General features: G+C 37.8%; 2 protein-coding genes across 2 annotated transcripts; both read left to right on the top strand.

The window, feature by feature from the left end:
* Positions 1 to 3,239: 3,239 nt before the first annotated feature.
* LOC131603448 (receptor-like kinase TMK4) lies at positions 3,240 to 6,985 on the top strand. The gene is made up of 2 exons (XM_058875761.1): positions 3,240 to 5,721; positions 6,285 to 6,985. The coding sequence occupies exons 1-2, from the start codon at positions 3,498 to 3,500 to the stop codon at positions 6,791 to 6,793; spliced, it is 2,733 nt and encodes a 910-aa protein (XP_058731744.1). The 5' UTR covers positions 3,240 to 3,497; the 3' UTR covers positions 6,794 to 6,985.
* Positions 6,986 to 15,014: 8,029 nt separating this feature from the next.
* On the top strand, positions 15,015 to 18,915 carry LOC131603447 (subtilisin-like protease SBT3.5). Its single transcript, XM_058875760.1, has 10 exons — positions 15,015 to 15,168; positions 15,268 to 15,359; positions 15,452 to 15,549; positions 15,648 to 15,803; positions 16,071 to 16,744; positions 16,825 to 16,916; positions 17,034 to 17,276; positions 17,358 to 17,472; positions 17,723 to 17,915; positions 18,065 to 18,915. The coding sequence occupies exons 1-10, from the start codon at positions 15,070 to 15,072 to the stop codon at positions 18,622 to 18,624; spliced, it is 2,322 nt and encodes a 773-aa protein (XP_058731743.1). The 5' UTR covers positions 15,015 to 15,069; the 3' UTR covers positions 18,625 to 18,915.
* The last annotated feature ends 92 nt before the right edge of the window (positions 18,916 to 19,007 follow it).

The following is a 19,007-nucleotide window of genomic DNA, read 5'->3' as shown; positions in this document are numbered from 1 at the left end:
TTCGTACTTCATTCAGCGACTATACTCTAAGATTGCAATGGGTCCTATTGCAAGCGTTTTTTACCAATGTCCCAATTTCAATGAAGACAACACCGTCAAGTTTTACGAGATGGAGATTGCCAATGACGAAGACTTGCAAGATATGTTTACCACCCACGAATACTCTGGGTTGGATTCCATCGAACTGTACGTTACTCTTCAGGTTGAGACACAAGAAACTAATGTTGTCCAGTCACAAGTTATTGACCCGCCAGTTAACGAGCAAGACGAGGTTGACGTCATTGACGAGGAGGAAGACGATCTGGAAACTGAATTTGACGACATGGTCAACGAGGAATCCGACGACGAGCAGCAAACGTTGGTGCCTCCAGCTCATGCGTACGCACCTCCAGCACATATGAGTAACTTGAACCTCCAAGGTGACGAACCATCATCTGACATCTTTTTCACACCCTACATACAAAATGACGAAGAATTAAAGGAAGGAGACAAGTTTCCTTCTAAGGAGGCATGTCTGAGAAGAATAAAAAAATGGCACATGGCGAACAACGTTGATTTTGAGGTAGACCGTTCAAACCTGGAACGGTATGTAATCACTTGTAAAAATCCAGAGTGCGGGTTCAGACTGTTGGCCTCTTATAGGAAGAGAAGTAATGCATGGAAAATAGGGTCGATTACGCAGAAACACACGTGTGTCAACCCTAACAATTCCCAGGATCATACAAAACTCAGTGCCGATCTTATATGTCAGGAGATCTTGCCTCTCATAAGCTCTGATCCGTCTCTGAAGGTTAAAAATATAATATCACACATTGTTACAACCTTCAACTACACTCCATCTTACAGAAAGGCGTGGGTTGCAAAAACAAAGGCAATTGAGACAGTCTACGGCAACTGGGAGGAGTCATACAAAATTCTTCCCCGATACCTCAATGCGCTACACAGTTACGCACCTGGCACTGTTACTATTCTAGAGACACTGCCCGCGCATGCACCGGATGGAAACCCTGTCCAAGGAAACGGAATATTCCATCGGCTTTTTTGGGCGTTCAAACCTTGCGTCCGAGGTTTTGCACACTGTAAACCCATACTTCAAATTGATGGGACATGGTTATACGGCAAATACAAAGGAACCATGCTCATGGCGGTTGCACAAGACGGGAACAGCAACATATTTCCAGTGGCGTTTGCTATCGTCGAAGGTGAAACTGCGGCGGCTTGGAGTTTCTTTCTAAGGAACCTCCGAGAACATGTTGCTCCCCAGCCTGACATATGTTTAATCTCTGATAGGCACGCTTCCATAGAGAGTGCTTACAATAATCCAGCGAACGGATGGCATGACCCCCCTTCAAAACACGTCTATTGTATTCGCCACATCGCCCAAAACTTCATGCGGGAGATCAAGGACAGACATCTAAGAAAGGCCCTAGTCAATGCTGGTTATGCATTGACCCAACCCACATTCCAGCATTATAGGAGTGAGATTGTAATGACAAATCCAGAGGCAGGTACTTGGGTAGATAATCTCTCCAGGGACAAATGGACAAGGGCATACGACAATGGCGTGCGATGGGGCCACATGACAACTAATCTTGTGGAATCCATGAATGGCGTTTTCAAAGGCATCCGCAACCTTCCAATCACAGCACTTGTGGAGGCCACATACTTTAGGATGGCTTCACTCTTCTCAACAAGAGGCAGGAGATGGGGTGATGTTAGGCAAGCTGGTCAACTATTAAGCGATAGTTGCATGAAATTTATGCAACAACAATCGGCAAAAGCGAACACTCATCAGGTGACTTCTTTCGACCGATTCAATCGCACGTTCAGTGTGCGCGAGACAATTGACCACAATGAAGGGCTGCCAAGGCAACAATATAGGGTTCTGCTTGACGAAGATTGGTGCGACTGTGGAAGGTTTCAAGCTTTTCGTATGCCTTGCTCACACGTCATAGCTGCATGTGCGTATGCCCACCGCGACGCTATATCACTACTGTCTCCGATTTACAAGACTCAGACATTGCTCAGAGTTTACAGTGTTGCGTTTCCTGTGGTGGCCAAGGAGGATTACTGGCCTGAGTATGATGGAGAGGTAGTTTGGCACAACGACGCAATGCGGCGAAAGAAAAAGGGGCGTCCCAATAGTACACGAATTAGAACCGAAATGGACGTCCGCGACAAAATGGAACGAAAATGCAGCATTTGCCGTCAGGTGGGGCACAATATCAAAAGATGCCCTAATCGTGGCTCGACAACGTCGCAAGTTTAGTATAATCTGTATTTTTTTTTAATGCAACGTATCAGTTTCGCTTACCGCCTCTTGTAACCTTGCCTCCGTTTTTCATCAATAAATTGTGCTTTAGTGAATAACCGAAATTGCCAAGGCAAACATTATTCAGACATATTCTTCTGTTTTTCCAAAAACGATTTTTCAGACCCTTTCCGGAATCGATTTATCAGATATATGCCCGAACCGGTGTGCGAAAATACCGGAAACCCTAAAATTTAAAAAAAAAAAGACACAACACATAGTAGCCAAATCAAATGGCGCCTATGTGTTGTTAATGGAGTGCATGCGCCAATTGGATTGGCTACTCCCATTTGCCCTAATTTTTTTTCATGTTTACGCCAAATGGTTTGGCTACTTGGGTATATATGCGCCAAATGGTCTGGCGCATTCACTTCCGGTCAGTCCCAAACCTAGACAGTTTGGTAATTTACCTGAAAACATGGTTTTTCTTGTATATTTTTTATCAAACATGGTTATTTTAATTTTTTTTTCGTACCTATAATTACTTAAAAACTCTTTAAATTAATAATTATTAATTTATCGATAAATTAATAACTCTCTAAATTAATAAATTTCTCCAATCCTAACATTATTAATTTAAAGAGTTTTTAGTGTATTAATTAGTCAATCACTTATTTTATAAAATATTAATTAGCTACAATTAAAACACAAATTAAAAATACCACAATTAAAACATTTAAAATTCTCAAAAAGTTCCTTTCCCCTATGAACCAGAGTGCGAAAGAAAAAAAAAAATTCTCAAAAAGTTAAATGCATAAATTCTAAAACGGAAGGAGAATATTTGATTAAATACCTACTCATCATCTGATCATCGAATATTTTATTACTATCTTTTATATTTTTATTTTAAATAGATTTTGTTTAAAGTAACAATGCTCAACAAAAAATCATAAACGGATAAGTAGGGTATTTGTTACTCGTTAAATAGGATGAATGCGAGCTCATCATCAAAAACTACTTATTGACGAAATAACAAAACCTCTCCGAAAAAAAACAACGATCTCCTTCATTACATACGCCTATATCTTACTGATTAAGTATAATCAAACCAATTTCTCTCTCTTTTCTAACAACAACAAACTTACACTCGTTTTTCCTTTTCCCTTTCATTCTCTAATTATTATATTTATAATCATAACACAACATTACTCCGTTCCTTACACCTCTCAACCCCGTTTAATTCCCAATGCTCAAATTCTCATTCCTCATTGCCCTCGTCATCATCGCCACCACCATCGTCGCCGATGACGACGCCGTCATGAAAAGCTTCCTCCAAAACGTTAAACCTCTCCCCGCCAAATGGTCTCCCAATACTCCCTTCTGTCAATGGACCGGCATCGCATGCGATACGTCAAACCGCGTCACTGAAATACGGCTCTCCTCGTTAAACCTCGCCGGAACCCTTCCCGACGATCTCAACTCCCTCACTGAACTCACATCTCTCGATCTCAGAAACAACTCTCTCTCCGGCTCATTCCCTTCCCTCGCCAACCTGTCCTCTCTCAAAACCGCGTACCTCGGGACTAACAAATTCACCTCCGTCTCTTCCGCCGCGTTTTCCGGCCTCACTTCGCTTCAGGAGCTTTACTTCGATCATAACTCTGACCTCTCTCAATGGGAATTCCCCAGCGAGTTGACTCAGTCTTCTAGTCTCAACACACTCGATCTTACTTCCGCAATGATCACCGGAAATTTACCCGACATTTTCGGTAATTTGCCTAGTCTCACCATTGTTCGACTCTCCTTCAACAATTTATCCGGTGGATTACCTAACTCTCTCGCCGCTTCCTCAATCCAGAATCTATGGCTCAATAACCAGCAATCCGGGCCCGGGTTTACCGGTTCGATCGCCGTGATTTCTAAAATGACTTATTTAACTCAGGTATGGCTTCAAAATAATCACTTCACTGGTCCAATTCCAGATTTTTCGCAATGCAAGAATCTCTTTGATCTGCAGCTTAGGGATAATCAGTTTACCGGTGTGGTTCCGGATTCTCTGATGAGTATGTCGAGTTTGAAGAATGTTTCTCTTGGTAACAATGTGCTTCAGGGGCCTGTTCCTGTTTCCTCCAGTGGTGGGACAATTGATGTTAAAGGCCTTAATAGCTTTTGTCTTGATAAGCCTGGGCCTTGTGATGACAGGGTTATGGTTTTGCTTAAAATTGCTGAGGGGTTTGGGTATCCTATTCAATTTGCGAATTCGTGGAAAGGGAATGATCCTTGTCAAGATTGGCAATCTGTTTTGTGTAGTGGGGGTAAGATTACCACACTGAATTTCGGGAAGAGGAATTTACAGGGGACGATTTCGCCTGCTTTTGCCAATTTGACTGATTTGAACAGGTTGATTCTAAGTGGGAATAATTTGACTGGTTCTATACCTCAGAGTTTGACTACATTGACTCAGCTTGAGACACTTGATGTCTCTAACAATAACCTCTCAGGAAAGGTTCCCGAGTTCTCGCCAAAGGTGAAGTTAGTAACTGATGGTAATGTTTTGCTTGGTAAAGATCCTGGTTCGGGAGGTGAAACGCCTGGTTCTTCTCCCGGCGGATCGGGAAAAGGTACTGCGTTGAGTCCGGGTGGGATTGCTGGTATAGTGATTGTTGTTGTGCTTTTTGTTGCTGTTGTATTGTTCGTTTGTTGTAAGTGTTATTCTAGAAAACGGTTTCGAAAATTTTCAAGGGTTAGTAGTCCTGAAAATCGGCAAGGAAATGTTAAACTTGATCTTGCCAGTGTTTCAAATGGATATGGTGGTCTTCCGAGCGAGTCGCATAGCCAGAGTAGTGGTGATCATAGTGATCTTTATGGTTTTGATGGAGGAAGTGGCGGAAATGCTATTATTTCAATTCATGTTCTTCGACAAGTGACAAATGATTTCAGTGATGATAATATTTTGGGCAGGGGAGGGTTTGGTATTGTTTATAAAGGGGAATTGCCTGATGGAACTAAAATTGCTGTCAAGAGGATGATATCTGTTGCAATGGGAAGCAAAGGATTGAATGAGTTCCAAGCAGAGATTTCTGTTCTTACTAAGGTTAGGCATAGACATTTGGTCGCCCTTTTGGGATATTGCATCAATGGCAATGAGAGGCTTTTGGTATATGAGCATATGCCTCAAGGTACATTAACGCAGCATCTGTTTGAATGTGAGGAACATGGTTACACTCCTTTGACATGGAAACAAAGGTTGGCAATAGCTTTGGATGTTGGACGGGGGATCGAATACTTGCACAGCTTAGCTCAACAAAGCTTCATTCATAGAGACTTAAAACCATCAAATATACTATTAGGCAATGACATGAGAGCAAAAGTTGCAGATTTTGGGTTGGTTAAAAACGCACCTGACGGGAATTATTCTCTTGAGACAAGGTTGGCCGGAACATTTGGATATCTTGCACCCGAGTACGCAGGTATACAAAGTTTTTGGTTTTAAGCACTTGCCTTAATTTTTAAATTCATATCTTGTACATTATTTGGTAATTATAGCTATAGCCTATAAGTACTGCGTTAATATCACGCTCTGATGCTGAGAAATGTTTGGTTGTTTAATTGAATAAAGCCACATACAAACAAAAGTGGGAAGGAAAAATAATTGTTATTTGATCCCAATATGTGTTTAGCAGTTCTTTGTTGCTGCTGCTTTGCAATATTAGTTTTTCATCGGTTTCAAAAGTTTTATTCAGACACATTGTGTTCTTTGTATAACTCTTGCTGGTGTGTATAGTTGCAATTATATTCTTCACCGGTTTCATAAGTTTTATTCAAATACTCCGTTGCCACTCATTACTGTTGCAGAGTCTGTCATCCCAATTTATTCATCTGACTTGGTGCATCGTTAACCCCACTTAGTGGAATAAGGCCTAGTTGTTTGTCTTTGCTTGTGAACTATGCTTCATTCTTGTTGCATTGCTTGCTTTTGATTTATGCCAGTCTATTCCATTATTTATATTTAATGTAATATTGTTTCTTGCAGCTACCGGAAGAGTGACAACCAAAGTGGACGTTTACGCATTCGGAGTAGTTTTGATGGAACTGATCACAGGTAAAAAGGCATTGGATGATTCTGTGCCTGATGAAAGATCTCATTTGGTTACATGGTTCCGTAGGGTACTCATTAACAAGGAAAACGTTCCAAAGACAATTGATCAAACTCTCAACCCAGATGAGGAAACAATGTTGAGCATATATAAAGTGGCTGAGCTGGCCGGTCATTGCACCGCCCGTGAACCATACCAAAGGCCAGATATGGGGCACGCAGTTAATGTGTTGGTTCCCCTTGTGGAGCAATGGAAACCTTCTATCGATACAGACGAAAGTGGTTATGGCGTTGAGTTGAATCTTCCTCGAGCACTGCAAAGGTGGCAAGACAATGAAGGCACTTCAACATCAATGTTTAATGACTTGTCCATCTCACAAACCCAATCAAGTCTCAATTCTAAGCCTCCATTTGCAGATTCCTTTGGTTCAACGGATTGCCGATAGTCCTTATGAAAGTGGAAGAATTGGTTCAGATAAATAACACCGAGAAAACCTAAGATTGTGCAGCTCTTTGAAGTGGTAGTAGCATCACCAAAACCAGACCATTTATTTTATTAACCTTAAAAATTTGAAGTTTTTTGCTTTTAAAATCTCCTTTACTCTGAGATAAACCTAAATCTATACTATTAAGTTAGATGTTTTTATGGAATTTTTAAGTTGTGACGAATATGGATTCTAAAACATGGTTGGAGCATTATTATATCGTGAGGTAATTAGTTTTTGAGTTAGGGAAAAAACCTTGAGAAATCTAATGTATTATATCTTTCATTAAATCAGAAATATATCTATCCCTTATAAATTGAACTTATTTCTATATTTTATTCTATTTGCTTATAGTCACGTATATGTTGAGCCTCTACGTGGTCGCACGTAAGGTAGTATCACAACACTAATTTAGCACATGCAATGAGGGTACGTGGGTTCCAATATCTTTTTCTCTTATTGTGATTCTGCTTCCACGTTCTAACTTGAGCACCACGTTCTGAATGTGTTAGTAAAAAAGATTGAGTGATTGAAATTAATCTACAATCGATGATGATTTTGTTAATTAATTATTTGAAATGGAATATTAAACCCGAGGGATCAATATTTAAGTCGTGTTTATTGTACCAGTGGCTTCTGATTTTCATGAGAACGTGCATATGAATATTTTATAGTTGAGAAGAAGATATTTGTCGCACGCAGGCTAGATATACAATTAAACTAGCAGTATGGAATTTCATAGTTGTCATAGTCACTGATGTACTTTTCAATAATTTCAATAATAATAATAATGTTTCCATTCCATGTCACCTAACTTTGTACGAGAATTTCTTAGCAGCTCACACGTGTATCCTTTGGTTTGGTTGTGTAGTAATGTCGTACCCAACATATATCAAATGACATCATGTTGACACTTTCAATTTAAAAGTGGGGAACGAGTTCAAATTGAACCCTGCAGTAAATTTTTTGCCACATTCAAACATTTAAGATGATAGGAACTGTTTGATCTTTATCAAATGGTTAAAAAAAACAAATTTGATTTATTTCAAATTAACACAATCAGAGCCGTTCGATTTTGATCAAACGGTCGGACACACTTGAATGCGTGAATGTGTTGTTTTTTGACTCTAGGGGATTTGGATACGTAATGCGGTAGGCTAAATTGTAATTTTAAAATGGGTGACTCATCATTTATGTATAATGCATCAATTTCAGAAGTGGTTAAAAGAAATTGTATTAAGAAAAACTATGTCTCATATATTTGTAATTTGGTTCGATCATTACTTATTTTCACGGGTCAAATCTGTTGAGATTGTAATTTTTCGTGTCGAAGCAGCATGTTGTTCGACAGAAGGAAGGGTCTGTCGAATTAGTCTAGCTTAGTGTTAGCTGGTGAATTGTCAAAGCAGGTAGTTTGACATAGGATTTCGACTTAGACCAAAATAGATATTTTGGACTTTTGTAGTATTGGGTTTTGCCTTAGGGAGAAAACAACCTAAAATTATAAATAGAGGGAGTAACCCCTATTTTTAAAAACAGTTGTATTCACAGAATTTTGCAGTTGTAAAGTGAATAAGAATTTTCCACAGTTTGCGGGTAAAGAGAAATTCTTCAGAAAATATTTTTCTTCTTCCTTTTAATTTTGTTCAAACTCTAATTCACATTTATCCCCAAATTCTCTTTCTTGCTTCTTTCATTGTCATTGTGTAGCGATAAAGAATTACTCAAAGGTTTGAGTTTAATTTCAACATCGGATATCTAGAGCACTGGATACATCACATATTCACCCAAAACCTTAAGGTGATAGGTGTGTGGGTTATCTCACTTATAAAGTGTCCAATATTCCCTTTTCTAAACAATGCGAGACTTCTTCCTCACACTTGTGGCATTAGTATCTTTTGCATCATGTTGATTCAGCGGGAGAGTATAATGGTGTGAGTGAAATATTATATGCTTTGAGTATTTATGTCGGTTGGTGTGAAACACCGTTAGCTTTAATGTGTTGTATCGTGTTAAGTACGAATGTATAGTACTCGTGGTTTTGCTGTGTGCAATATTTTACCCAGTAGGGTCGAATGGACCTATAAGATAGACAACTCCGCTGAGATTTAGTAATGTCGCTCCAATTATGTTATTTTTCAGGTACGCTTTATGAGCTGGAGATTTGGCGAAAAGGCTGAAGATCGAAGTTTGATGTCAGATGGATTTGTTTCTGTTGTATTTTCCTTTGTTTATTTTAGTTAGGACATCTGATGTATTGATGGCTAAGTATTAAGTATCCTAATGTAATACATTTTTAGATGTCATTCAGATGACGTGGTTCCAGTACCAAACTTTTAATACTTTACGTAATACGATTATAGATAATATTATGTGAGGTGTTATAATTGGTATCAGAGTAGATGGATTCTCAACCCAATTATAAGACATCATTACTCAATTCGTTCTTTCTCATATGTGTGTATTTCCAGCATGATTCTTAATGTCATTGTGCACAGTAATGAGTTTGATCATCCTAATTCTATATGCATGACAGGTAGGATCATGATTGAGCAACCACAAAGACCACAAAATGTTATTTTTTTTAATAGGAACTAAAAATAAAATTTGAAATATTTATAAATATAAAAAACCTACTTAATCTTGGCAGTTTTAAAACCATAATAATAACGGAAAAAACCACATTATAATATTTAAAATAACGTGGTAAAACAGTACTTTTAAATAAGTAAACAAATACTTCAATATTATTTTTAAAATATAACTCTTAATGATCAATGCTTAAAAAAATCGTCAAACAATTCTTTCAAATTTAACTTATAGTTTTCTAACAGACAAACCAATACTTCAAATTATTTCTAATATATTATTTTAAATTATAATTGCATATACATATTACAAAATTAAATCATAAATTTTCAGCTATAGTTTATAATTCATTATATAAAAATGTCTGAAATTAAAGGGATAATTCAATTGAATTGAGTCAATTGTAAATGTTGCAAATAACTCATATTAAAATTAAAATTTCATAATATTAATTAAATAACTATCATCCATTAATTAAAATTTTATAATTAATTCAAAAAATAATAAAAAATATGCTTATCTTTCATCACGTTGCTTCATGTCTCTCTCCTTAATTCACAACAATTTTTTTCTTGTAGAACGACACAATACTCATGAGATTCTCTATTTAGATCTTCCACTGCTCGTCACATCTGCAATATCAGTCAATTTGTCGATCTTCTCGTTGTCGTCGAGTCTCATAAGATTTTGTTTGGTAAAATTAGCGGTTACATGATAAGTTAACAGATAGTTTATAGTTGATGACTGATGGATGATAGCTTATAGTTAATGGATGATAGCTTATAGCTTATAGCTTATAGTTAATGGCGGATGACTGATAGTTGATAAACTAATTAAAGTGTTTGGTAAAATTAACGGTTTAACTAGCTGATAAATATAAATGACATTCTATGATCAAAGATGTCGATCAAAGATTTCACTCTCATGGTCGAAGATGTCGGTGATATGTTGATCGGAAAGAAGAATGGTGGACATTCTATGATCAAAGATGTGTTATATATTCCGGGTATTAAATGTAATCTTTTGAGTATTGGCCAATTACTTGAGAAATGTTACAATATACGTTTGGAAGATAAGATCTTGCGAGTTGTCGATGCTAGTGGTGTGTTGATCCTAAAGGCTCCTATGGCTTCCAATAGAACTTTCAAGGTTGAGCTGAAAGTATTGGAGCATAGGTGCTTAGCTTCAGCTGCAAGTAGAGAGGAATGGTTATGGCCCTATCATCTCGGTCACTTGAATTTTCGTGATCTCAAAGCGTTGCAACAAGATGGTATGGTTACCAGGCTGCCACACATTAACATTCCAGCTGATTTGTGTGAAGGGAAAGCGACAAAAAGGGAGTTTTAGCAAGGATGCGGATCATAGGACTAAAGCACATCTTGAGGTGGTGTACTCCGACGTTTGTGGGCCTATGCAAGCAGACATATTTGGTGGCAGTAGATATTTTGTCACGTTCATTGACGATTTTAGTAGAAAGTTGTGGACTTATATCATCAAGAGAAAGGATGAGGTGTTTGATGTATTCAAGAGGTTTAAGTCCATGGCGGAGAGGCAATGTGGTCACAAGTTGAAGATTCTCAAAACGGATGGTGGAGGTGAATATACCTCGATTGCGTTTGGGAAGTATTATGATGATGAGGGTATAGTGCGTGACGTTGTACCTAGGGATGTCAACTTGCCTCTGTTAGTGGAGATCTCCGTGGGGATTCCCTATTTGGGGCCCAAAGACGGGGAATTTTCCCCCCACGAAGACGGGGATGGGGAACAAAATCTCCCTGAAGGCACTTTGCAGACGAGGGTGGCGTAAATATCCCCCGCCGCGTGGAGTTCCCGCCCCGCCTAAAATAACACAATGTCCTTAATTTATCTATAATTTTAAATTATTATGTAAGTTTATTTTTCATTTCATATAATTAATCTTATACACAAATTTAAAATATATATGTATTGTTAGTAAAAGAGTGAGATCTAAATGATTATTTCAATTTTTTTTAGTTTAAAATTTTGGTGGTCATGACACTCAATATTATAGATTAAATATTGTTAAAACAGTATATTTATCATAAGGGAATAATTTCTAAATTTTTTGTGGTTAGTTTTTGAAGCTTTTACTATTAATTTAATTTAAAATAATAAATAAAAAAAATCATGTTTATTGATCTCCGCATGAACCTTGGGGATCCGCGGGGACGGGGATGGGGGAGAAAATCCCCCCGTAGTGGGGATCCGAAGCGGGGATGGGGATTAAATTCGAGGGTAGGGATTGTGATGGAATTGTATCCCCCGTCTCCGCCCCGCCCCATTGACATCCCTAGTTGTACCACCGTATACGCCACAACAAAATGGTATTGCAGAGAGAGAAAATCACTCAATTATGAACATGGTTCAAAGTATGCTAAGCGGTAAAAATCTATCGAAAGAACTATGGGGAGAAGCGGTCTCTACAACCACGTACTTGTTGAATCGATGTCCTACAAAGAAGCTTGAGAAGCTTACACAGGAAGAGGTTTGGTGTGGATTCAAACCGAATCTAGGTCATTTGCCAATTTTTGGTTCGGTGGCTTATAGACAAGTGTCGGGTCAACTTAGAAAGAAGTTGGACGACAAGGGAAAGGAAATGATTTTTGTTGGATATCACTCTACAGGAGGTTACAAGCTGTTTGATCAAGAAATCGGAAGATTCTGATTATTCGGGATGTTATTTTTGAAGAAAATAGCAACAGCAACAACAACAGCGTAACCGGTTACGGCCAGCCAGTACAAACTGGCATAACCGATTACGAGCAGGAAAAACAGAATAGGATTTCTGCAGAACACAGTGTAACCGGTTACGGCCAGCCAGTGCAATCTGGCGTAACCGGTTATGAGCATAATAGAGTCCTAACAACACTGTTTTTTGTTAATCCAATCACTCCCGAAACTGTTCCGCAGCCCCCGAATGATGTTCAAAAATTGTAGAAGATCAACAAGGAAAAGGGTGTTGCCTTTGAGACTCCCAGAATGCGAGAGATTCCAAGATAACGAAGTCAATAATGAAGGTGATTTCGTTCATTTTACGCTTATGGCCGAATCCGAACCGATGAACACGGAGGAGGCTCTAAGCGATCCAAAATGGATTTGTGCAATGAAAGAGGAGCTGAAATCAATTGAGAAGAATGAAACTTGGGAGTTGGTTGATCTACCTCATGGTAAGAAGCCGATTTGTGTGCGTTGGGTCTATAAAGTGAAAGCAAACCCGAAAGGCGAGATAATCAAGTATAAGGCTCGATTGGTAGCGAAAGAGTTTTTGCAACGTGAAGGAATATACTTTGAGGAGGTGTTTGCACCTGTGGCTAGGCTTGAGACCATCCGGTTGGTTAATCTCTTGATTACCGGCAGCTGTGAGAAGAGTATCTCAAGGTTCAAGAAGGAACTCGTGAGTGAGTTTGAGATGACGGACCTTGGGATCATGAGATACTTCCTTGGCATAAAGTTTCAAAGGTCAAAAATGGGACTGCTCATGCACCAAAGGAGGTAAGCTCTTGAGATCTTAAAGAGGTGTGAAATAGAGCATTGTAATGCCGCCATTACACCATGTTAAGCAAGGCTACAGCTGTCCAAGAGTGAGGATGAGCAAGTTGTGGATCCAACTCAATATCGGAGATTGATTAGATCATTGCAGTATTTGTGCAATACGCGACCGGACTTGGCATTTAGTGTCGGCATTGCGAGTAGATTCATGGAGAGACCTAAGGTATCTCGTATGGCAGCTGTCAAGAGGATCCTTAGTATGTTAAAGGAACTCTTGGTTGCGGAATTCTTTTTTCGGCATCGGATACGGGCCAAAAGTGTGATTTACTTGGTTTCACCGATTCCAATTAGTGTGGTGATAAAGATGATAGAAAGTTAACGGCTGGATACATCTTCCTGTTTGGTAGGACACCAATCTCTTAGTGTTCGAAAAAGGAACTGGTGGTAGCACTCTTATCTTGTGAGGCCGAGTATATTGCGTCGTCGTTGTGTGCTTGTCAAGCCATGTGGCTTATGAATCTATTGAAGGAGCTTAGTAGCAACGAGGGTGAGACTATTACACTCCTTGTTGATAATGTTTCTGCGATTAATCTTGCGAAAAATCTGATTGCACATGGAAGGAGCAAGCATATAGAGATGCGGTTTCATTATTTGAGGGAGTTAGTGAGCGATGGAAAGTTACGATTGGGATATTGTCGAAGCGAAGACCAAGTGGCTGATTTTTTGACCAAGGGGGTGACAAATGAAGTGTTCAAGAGATTGAAGATGAACTTGAGCATGCTTGACTTGGACAAACTGAAGTAATGTGGTGTGTTGAAACTACTGATTTTAAACACTTCAGTTGGCGTAACCGGTTACGCTGTTAGCCGTAACCGATTACGAACCCGTGAAACAGATTCTCTGGTGCTGTTGTAGTAGCGTAACTGGTTACGCTGTTTTCCGTAACCAGTTGCACTGAAACTCAGTTGTTTTTTATTTTCTGTTTTGGCTGTTTTGTTAGTTCCAATCATTTTGTAACTTGTACTATATAAGGAACTCACTACTCCTATCTTTTGTTAATGCCATTTTAATCACTCACCCTCAATTACTCTCTCTCTTATTCTCTCTCAATCTCCTTAATCTTTATCTTCTTTAATTGATCATTTTCTCCATTAATACACCTTAATTGATTTGTATGTTCTAACAAAAACCACCAAATTAAGAAAAGAAAAATAATTATTTATTCATTAAAATGGATTGAAGAATGTTGTGTCCAGCTGTAAATCACCTTGTCCATTATTAGAAAGAAAGATTCCACAGGAACTCAAACCAACTGAAAATGACATCAGTGAAAAAGGTAAAGTGCAAAGTGGCCCTAAAAAGGCCTTATGCTTCATTGACTAAATCATTAAGAAACAATATACTTCTGTGAATTTTTCTGGTTGAAAACATATTCCACTTAAAAAATATAATCAATTTATTCAATATATGTTTGATATTATAACGAGTTTGTCAAAATTGTAACGAATCACTCTAATTTTACAAAAAAATATAATATAATTTTTGTAAAATCTGACTGATTCATTGCAATTCGAAAAAACCTACAATGATATTAAAAAAACCAGAATCATGCAAAATTGCAAGTACAAATTTTTTGAATTCTCAAAATTGTATCCTAAGCAATATTGCTTTTCCTTTAGAAAAGATACATAGGGCATGGTCCATCTCAACTATATAATAACTTTAGAAAAGTAATAAAGGCAAAAAGGTGAAACTCAAAAGTTGATAAGAAAATAATTCAATAAACGTGGGATGATGGGTTTAGGACTACATTAGTACACAACCTTATGTCTAGAAAATCATTTCAATATACACTTTAAAACCAAAAGGAACTAAGATTAATTATATATCTCTACAATCAATGTCACTAATTTATGTATGATTCTGATTGTTATATAACATGAGACACACTTAGATCATAAAGATATTTATGCATACTTTTTCATTTCATTGACAAAAGAAAAGTAGCACTATAACTTTTCTTATTTTCAAAAAGTTACATTATGTATATCATAGACACTATAAAACACTTCAAAATTTTATCAACTTTGTATGATTCATGAATTTTTAAAGCCTTTCAAGCTTTTACTGATTAGATAATGGATACTAAAAAGATTCAATTGCTTGTAACTTCAGCTCTTCTTTTACTGCAAAACTTTCTTATCATCCCTCAGATATTTGCAGAGGAAACAAGCAATGTGAGTAACTATATATAATACATATGTCAAGAAATGTAGATAATTGTTTTTTTTGTGTGGTTATTTGAGCATAATTATTTATTAAATGCATGTTTCTAGGTGCATATTGTATACATGGGAGATAAGATATATGATAATCCAGAAACTACTAAAAAGTATCATCACAAAATGCTGTCTTCACTCCTAGGAAGGTATATATATGGCTTGTAATCTTAACATTTTTTTCTGCTATAGAGATTATAATCATCGTTACCATAAATGTAATTTTTTTTCTGTTGTGTAGCAAAGAAGATGCGAAGAATTCGCTTCTTTATAGCTATAAGCATGGATTTTCAGGGTTTGCTGCTAGAATGACAAAGTCTCAAGCTGAAGATATAGCAAGTATGGATAATTGATATGATCCTTTACTTATAATTAAGCTTCTTTTTTTTTTACCTATTTTAGCATCTTTTAAAAGCTATTTGTATACAATGTGACAGAGTTTCCTGAGGTGGTTTCTGTCATTCCAAATGGCATTCACAAACTCCATACTACTAGAAGCTGGGACTTTATTGGGGTACATCATTCCTTGGCCAAAACTGTTTTCGCCGAAAGTAACTCGGGTGAAGGAACCATCATAGGTGTCATAGACACAGGTATTAACTAGTAATCCTCTTACAGATGAAAACAGATCTCATGCATTCATGCAGTCAGCAGTTTGGAACCGTCCGGTAAAGATCAAACGGATAAGGTTTTGAGAATGATTTTTAAATATGATTTACCGAGCTCAAAACTTGAGTCGTCTTATGAAAATTGGACGGTGAAGATCTTCTGAATGCGTGAATGTAGAGGAATCCTGACTGGACGAGATACCTAGAAAACGGCATTGAAATGTAATCAATGATAAATGTGATATCTTGAAGGAATTTGGCCGGAGTCGGCGAGTTTTAACGATGAAGCGATGGGAAACATCCCATCAAGGTGGAAAGGAGTTTGTCAAGTTGGAGAAAACTTCAACTCCACCAACTGCAACAAGAAGATAATTGGTGCTAGATGGTTTCTAAAAGGAATAAATGATCACACTAAGAACCTAATCCTTGGAAAGAATGACACATTGGAATATCTCTCGGCTAGAGATGCTATTGGCCATGGAACTCACACGGCTTCGACAGCAGCTGGATATTTTGTAGAAAACGCAAATTATAAAGGACTTGCTTCTGGTATAGCGAGAGGAGGAGCACCTTTAGCTCACTTGGCTATCTACAAAGTTTGCTGGGACGTTCCTGTTGGACACTGCAGCGACGCTGATATCCTCAAAGCATTTGACATGGCTATACATGATGGTGTTGATGTTTTAACCGTTTCTCTTGGCATTGACATTCCTTTGTTCTCTTACGTTGATCATCGCGACACGATAGCAATCGGTTCTTTCCATGCAACTTCCAAAGGTATCACAGTTGTTTGTTCAGGTGGAAATTCCGGTCCTATTTCTCAAACCGTTACAAATACAGCACCGTGGCTCATTACAGTTGCAGCCTCTACGATTGATAGGGCTTTTCCAACAGCCATTACACTTGGAAATAACCTCACTTTGTGGGTATGCTACAACTACTTTTATATCAAATCGGTGAAATATGCTTTCAGTTAATACATGATGTAAATATCGATATAATGTAGGGAGAGTCCATCGACAATGGAAAACATAATCCTGGATTCGCTGGCCTCACATACTCCGAACGCATTGCTCGTGATCCAGCAGATGATTTAGCGTGAGACCTTTCTTCCTTCTCGATTAGACGCACACACGGGCGGCAATCTACTTACTCTAGTAGTAACACTTTTCATAGTTATAATTTTTCACATACTTTCTATGTCTTCCTTTCAAGCAAGGATTGTCAGTCGGGAAGTCTGAACAAAACAAAGGCAGCAGGCAAAATCGTTCTATGCTTTTCGGTATCAAATCAACAAGATATTGTTTCTGCAGCACTTACAGTGAAGGAAGCTGGTGGAGTTGGACTAATATATGCGCAGCGTCATGAAGACGGACTCGGTGAATGTGGTACGCTTCCATGCATTAAGGTAGATTATGAAGTAGGAACACAACTATTAACCTATATTAGAAGAGCAAGGTGAGGAAATAATGCATAGATTCACATCATTGATTCTGAAAATTTCTAGAGCTAAAAACTAATATTAAGCTCATGTCGAAGGTTTCCAGCTGCAAGGCTGAGTTTGCCGAAGACTGTTATCGGAAAATGGATATCTCCAAGAGTTGCATCTTTCTCATCTAGAGGACCTAGTACCATGTCTCCTACTGTGCTAAAGGTATATATAGCCCAACCTTAAATTCTTACTTGTTGGCATGATTTGTTTCTATTCAACTAGACCGAGTTTCTGAAATCGTGAGACAAAAAGTGAATGAAATATATATGATAGCCATAAGTTTCCGAGGCACGTGCAATCGCGTAAGAAATATATATGTAAGAAGAAATTTGATTTTAAATGCTCTTACTCAGTTTTCAATTTATGATGTGATCAAAATCTGTACTCTTGTGGGGATGATTCATGGAGATAGCCTGACATAGCTGCACCTGGTGTGGATATTTTGGCCGCATTTCCACCAAAGGGAACTAAAAAGAGCAGTGGCTTTACAATCTTATCTGGAACCTCAATGTCATGTCCCCATGTGGCAGGAATAGCAGCTCTCATCAAATCCAGACACCCAACTTGGTCACCTGCAGCCATAAGATCAGCTTTGGTAACAACAGGTGAGTCAACATACATAGTCGTCTTTGAGTACATGCAATGTGGGCTAACGCACAGGGTCCAAAATCAATTATATTCAAAATCTGTTTATGAAACGTTCATCCAAATACATTATCAAAAAACTAACTAGTTGCAACATTGAAAATTACAGCCTCTCAAAGTGGAACTGATGGAAGTCTTATATCAGAAGAAGGCTCCACAAGTAAGGCAGCAGACCCATTTGATATTGGAGGTGGACACGTGGATCCCAACAGAGCAATGAATGCAGGACTCATATACAATATCACCACAAAGGATTATATCCAATTCCTATGTTCCATGGGTCATAACACAGCATCCATTAGAAAAGTGACCAAAACAAGTACAAGTTGCAACAAACAAAAAAGCAAAACACTGATAAACCTTAATCTTCCTTCCATATCAATTCCAAATTTGAAGAGGTATACAACAGTAATGAGAACAGTGACAAACGTTGGAAACATAGATGTAGTCTACAAAGCTATAGTTAAGACTCCATATGGTATAGAAGTGAAAGTTGAACCACAAATTTTGAGGTTTAATTCAGATACTAAAGTTATTACCTTCAATGTAAGCTTCATTTCAACTCAAAAGTTGCATGGAGGCTACAGATTTGGAAGCCTAACATGGACAGATGGAGAGCATTTTGTGAGGATACCAGTAGCAGTGAGGACCATACAATTTGATTCTTAAACAGATGTTGGAAATTTGTTTGTTCAACAGTTACTACTTACTACATATGTTCATGATTGGACTAATTAATGATTTTTGGTAACCAAGTATATATATTCTTTGAGGAATATATAGTATATTAGTACTACGGATTATACTAGAAGATTCTTTAGACTAAAAACGTTGCTTGATTTTGCAGCAAACTGTTTGTTAATTTGCTTAGCTTTTTGAAGAAATGAAATTGCTGCTAGAATGTTGGAACTTAATTTGTAATTAGTGTTAGAAACAAATTACTACGAATTTGATGGTGGGTCTTAAAGATGGTATTTATATAGTTTGTAGTTAATCTAAGGGCTTGTCTGGTCAATCATAAGTTAGAAAAAATTGCATTTAAAGCTACACAA

This window comes from Vicia villosa, linkage group LG5 (assembly GCF_029867415.1).
Source record: "Vicia villosa cultivar HV-30 ecotype Madison, WI linkage group LG5, Vvil1.0, whole genome shotgun sequence".
Taxonomy (NCBI): Eukaryota; Viridiplantae; Streptophyta; class Magnoliopsida; order Fabales; family Fabaceae; genus Vicia; species Vicia villosa.
This window is presented reverse-complemented; position numbering and strand designations above follow the sequence as displayed.

Coding starts and splice junctions, on each gene's coding strand:
- LOC131603447 (XM_058875760.1), top strand. CDS start 15,070: ATGGATACTAAAAAGATTCAATTGCTTGTAACTTCAGCTCTTCTTTTA. Junction 15,360..15,451: donor CTGTCTTCACTCCTAGGAAG/GTATATATATGG, acceptor TCTGTTGTGTAG/CAAAGAAGATGCGAAGAATT. Junction 17,473..17,722: donor TGTCTCCTACTGTGCTAAAG/GTATATATAGCC, acceptor TCATGGAGATAG/CCTGACATAGCTGCACCTGG.
- LOC131603448 (XM_058875761.1), top strand. CDS start 3,498: ATGCTCAAATTCTCATTCCTCATTGCCCTCGTCATCATCGCCACCACC. Junction 5,722..6,284: donor TCTTGCACCCGAGTACGCAG/GTATACAAAGTT, acceptor TGTTTCTTGCAG/CTACCGGAAGAGTGACAACC.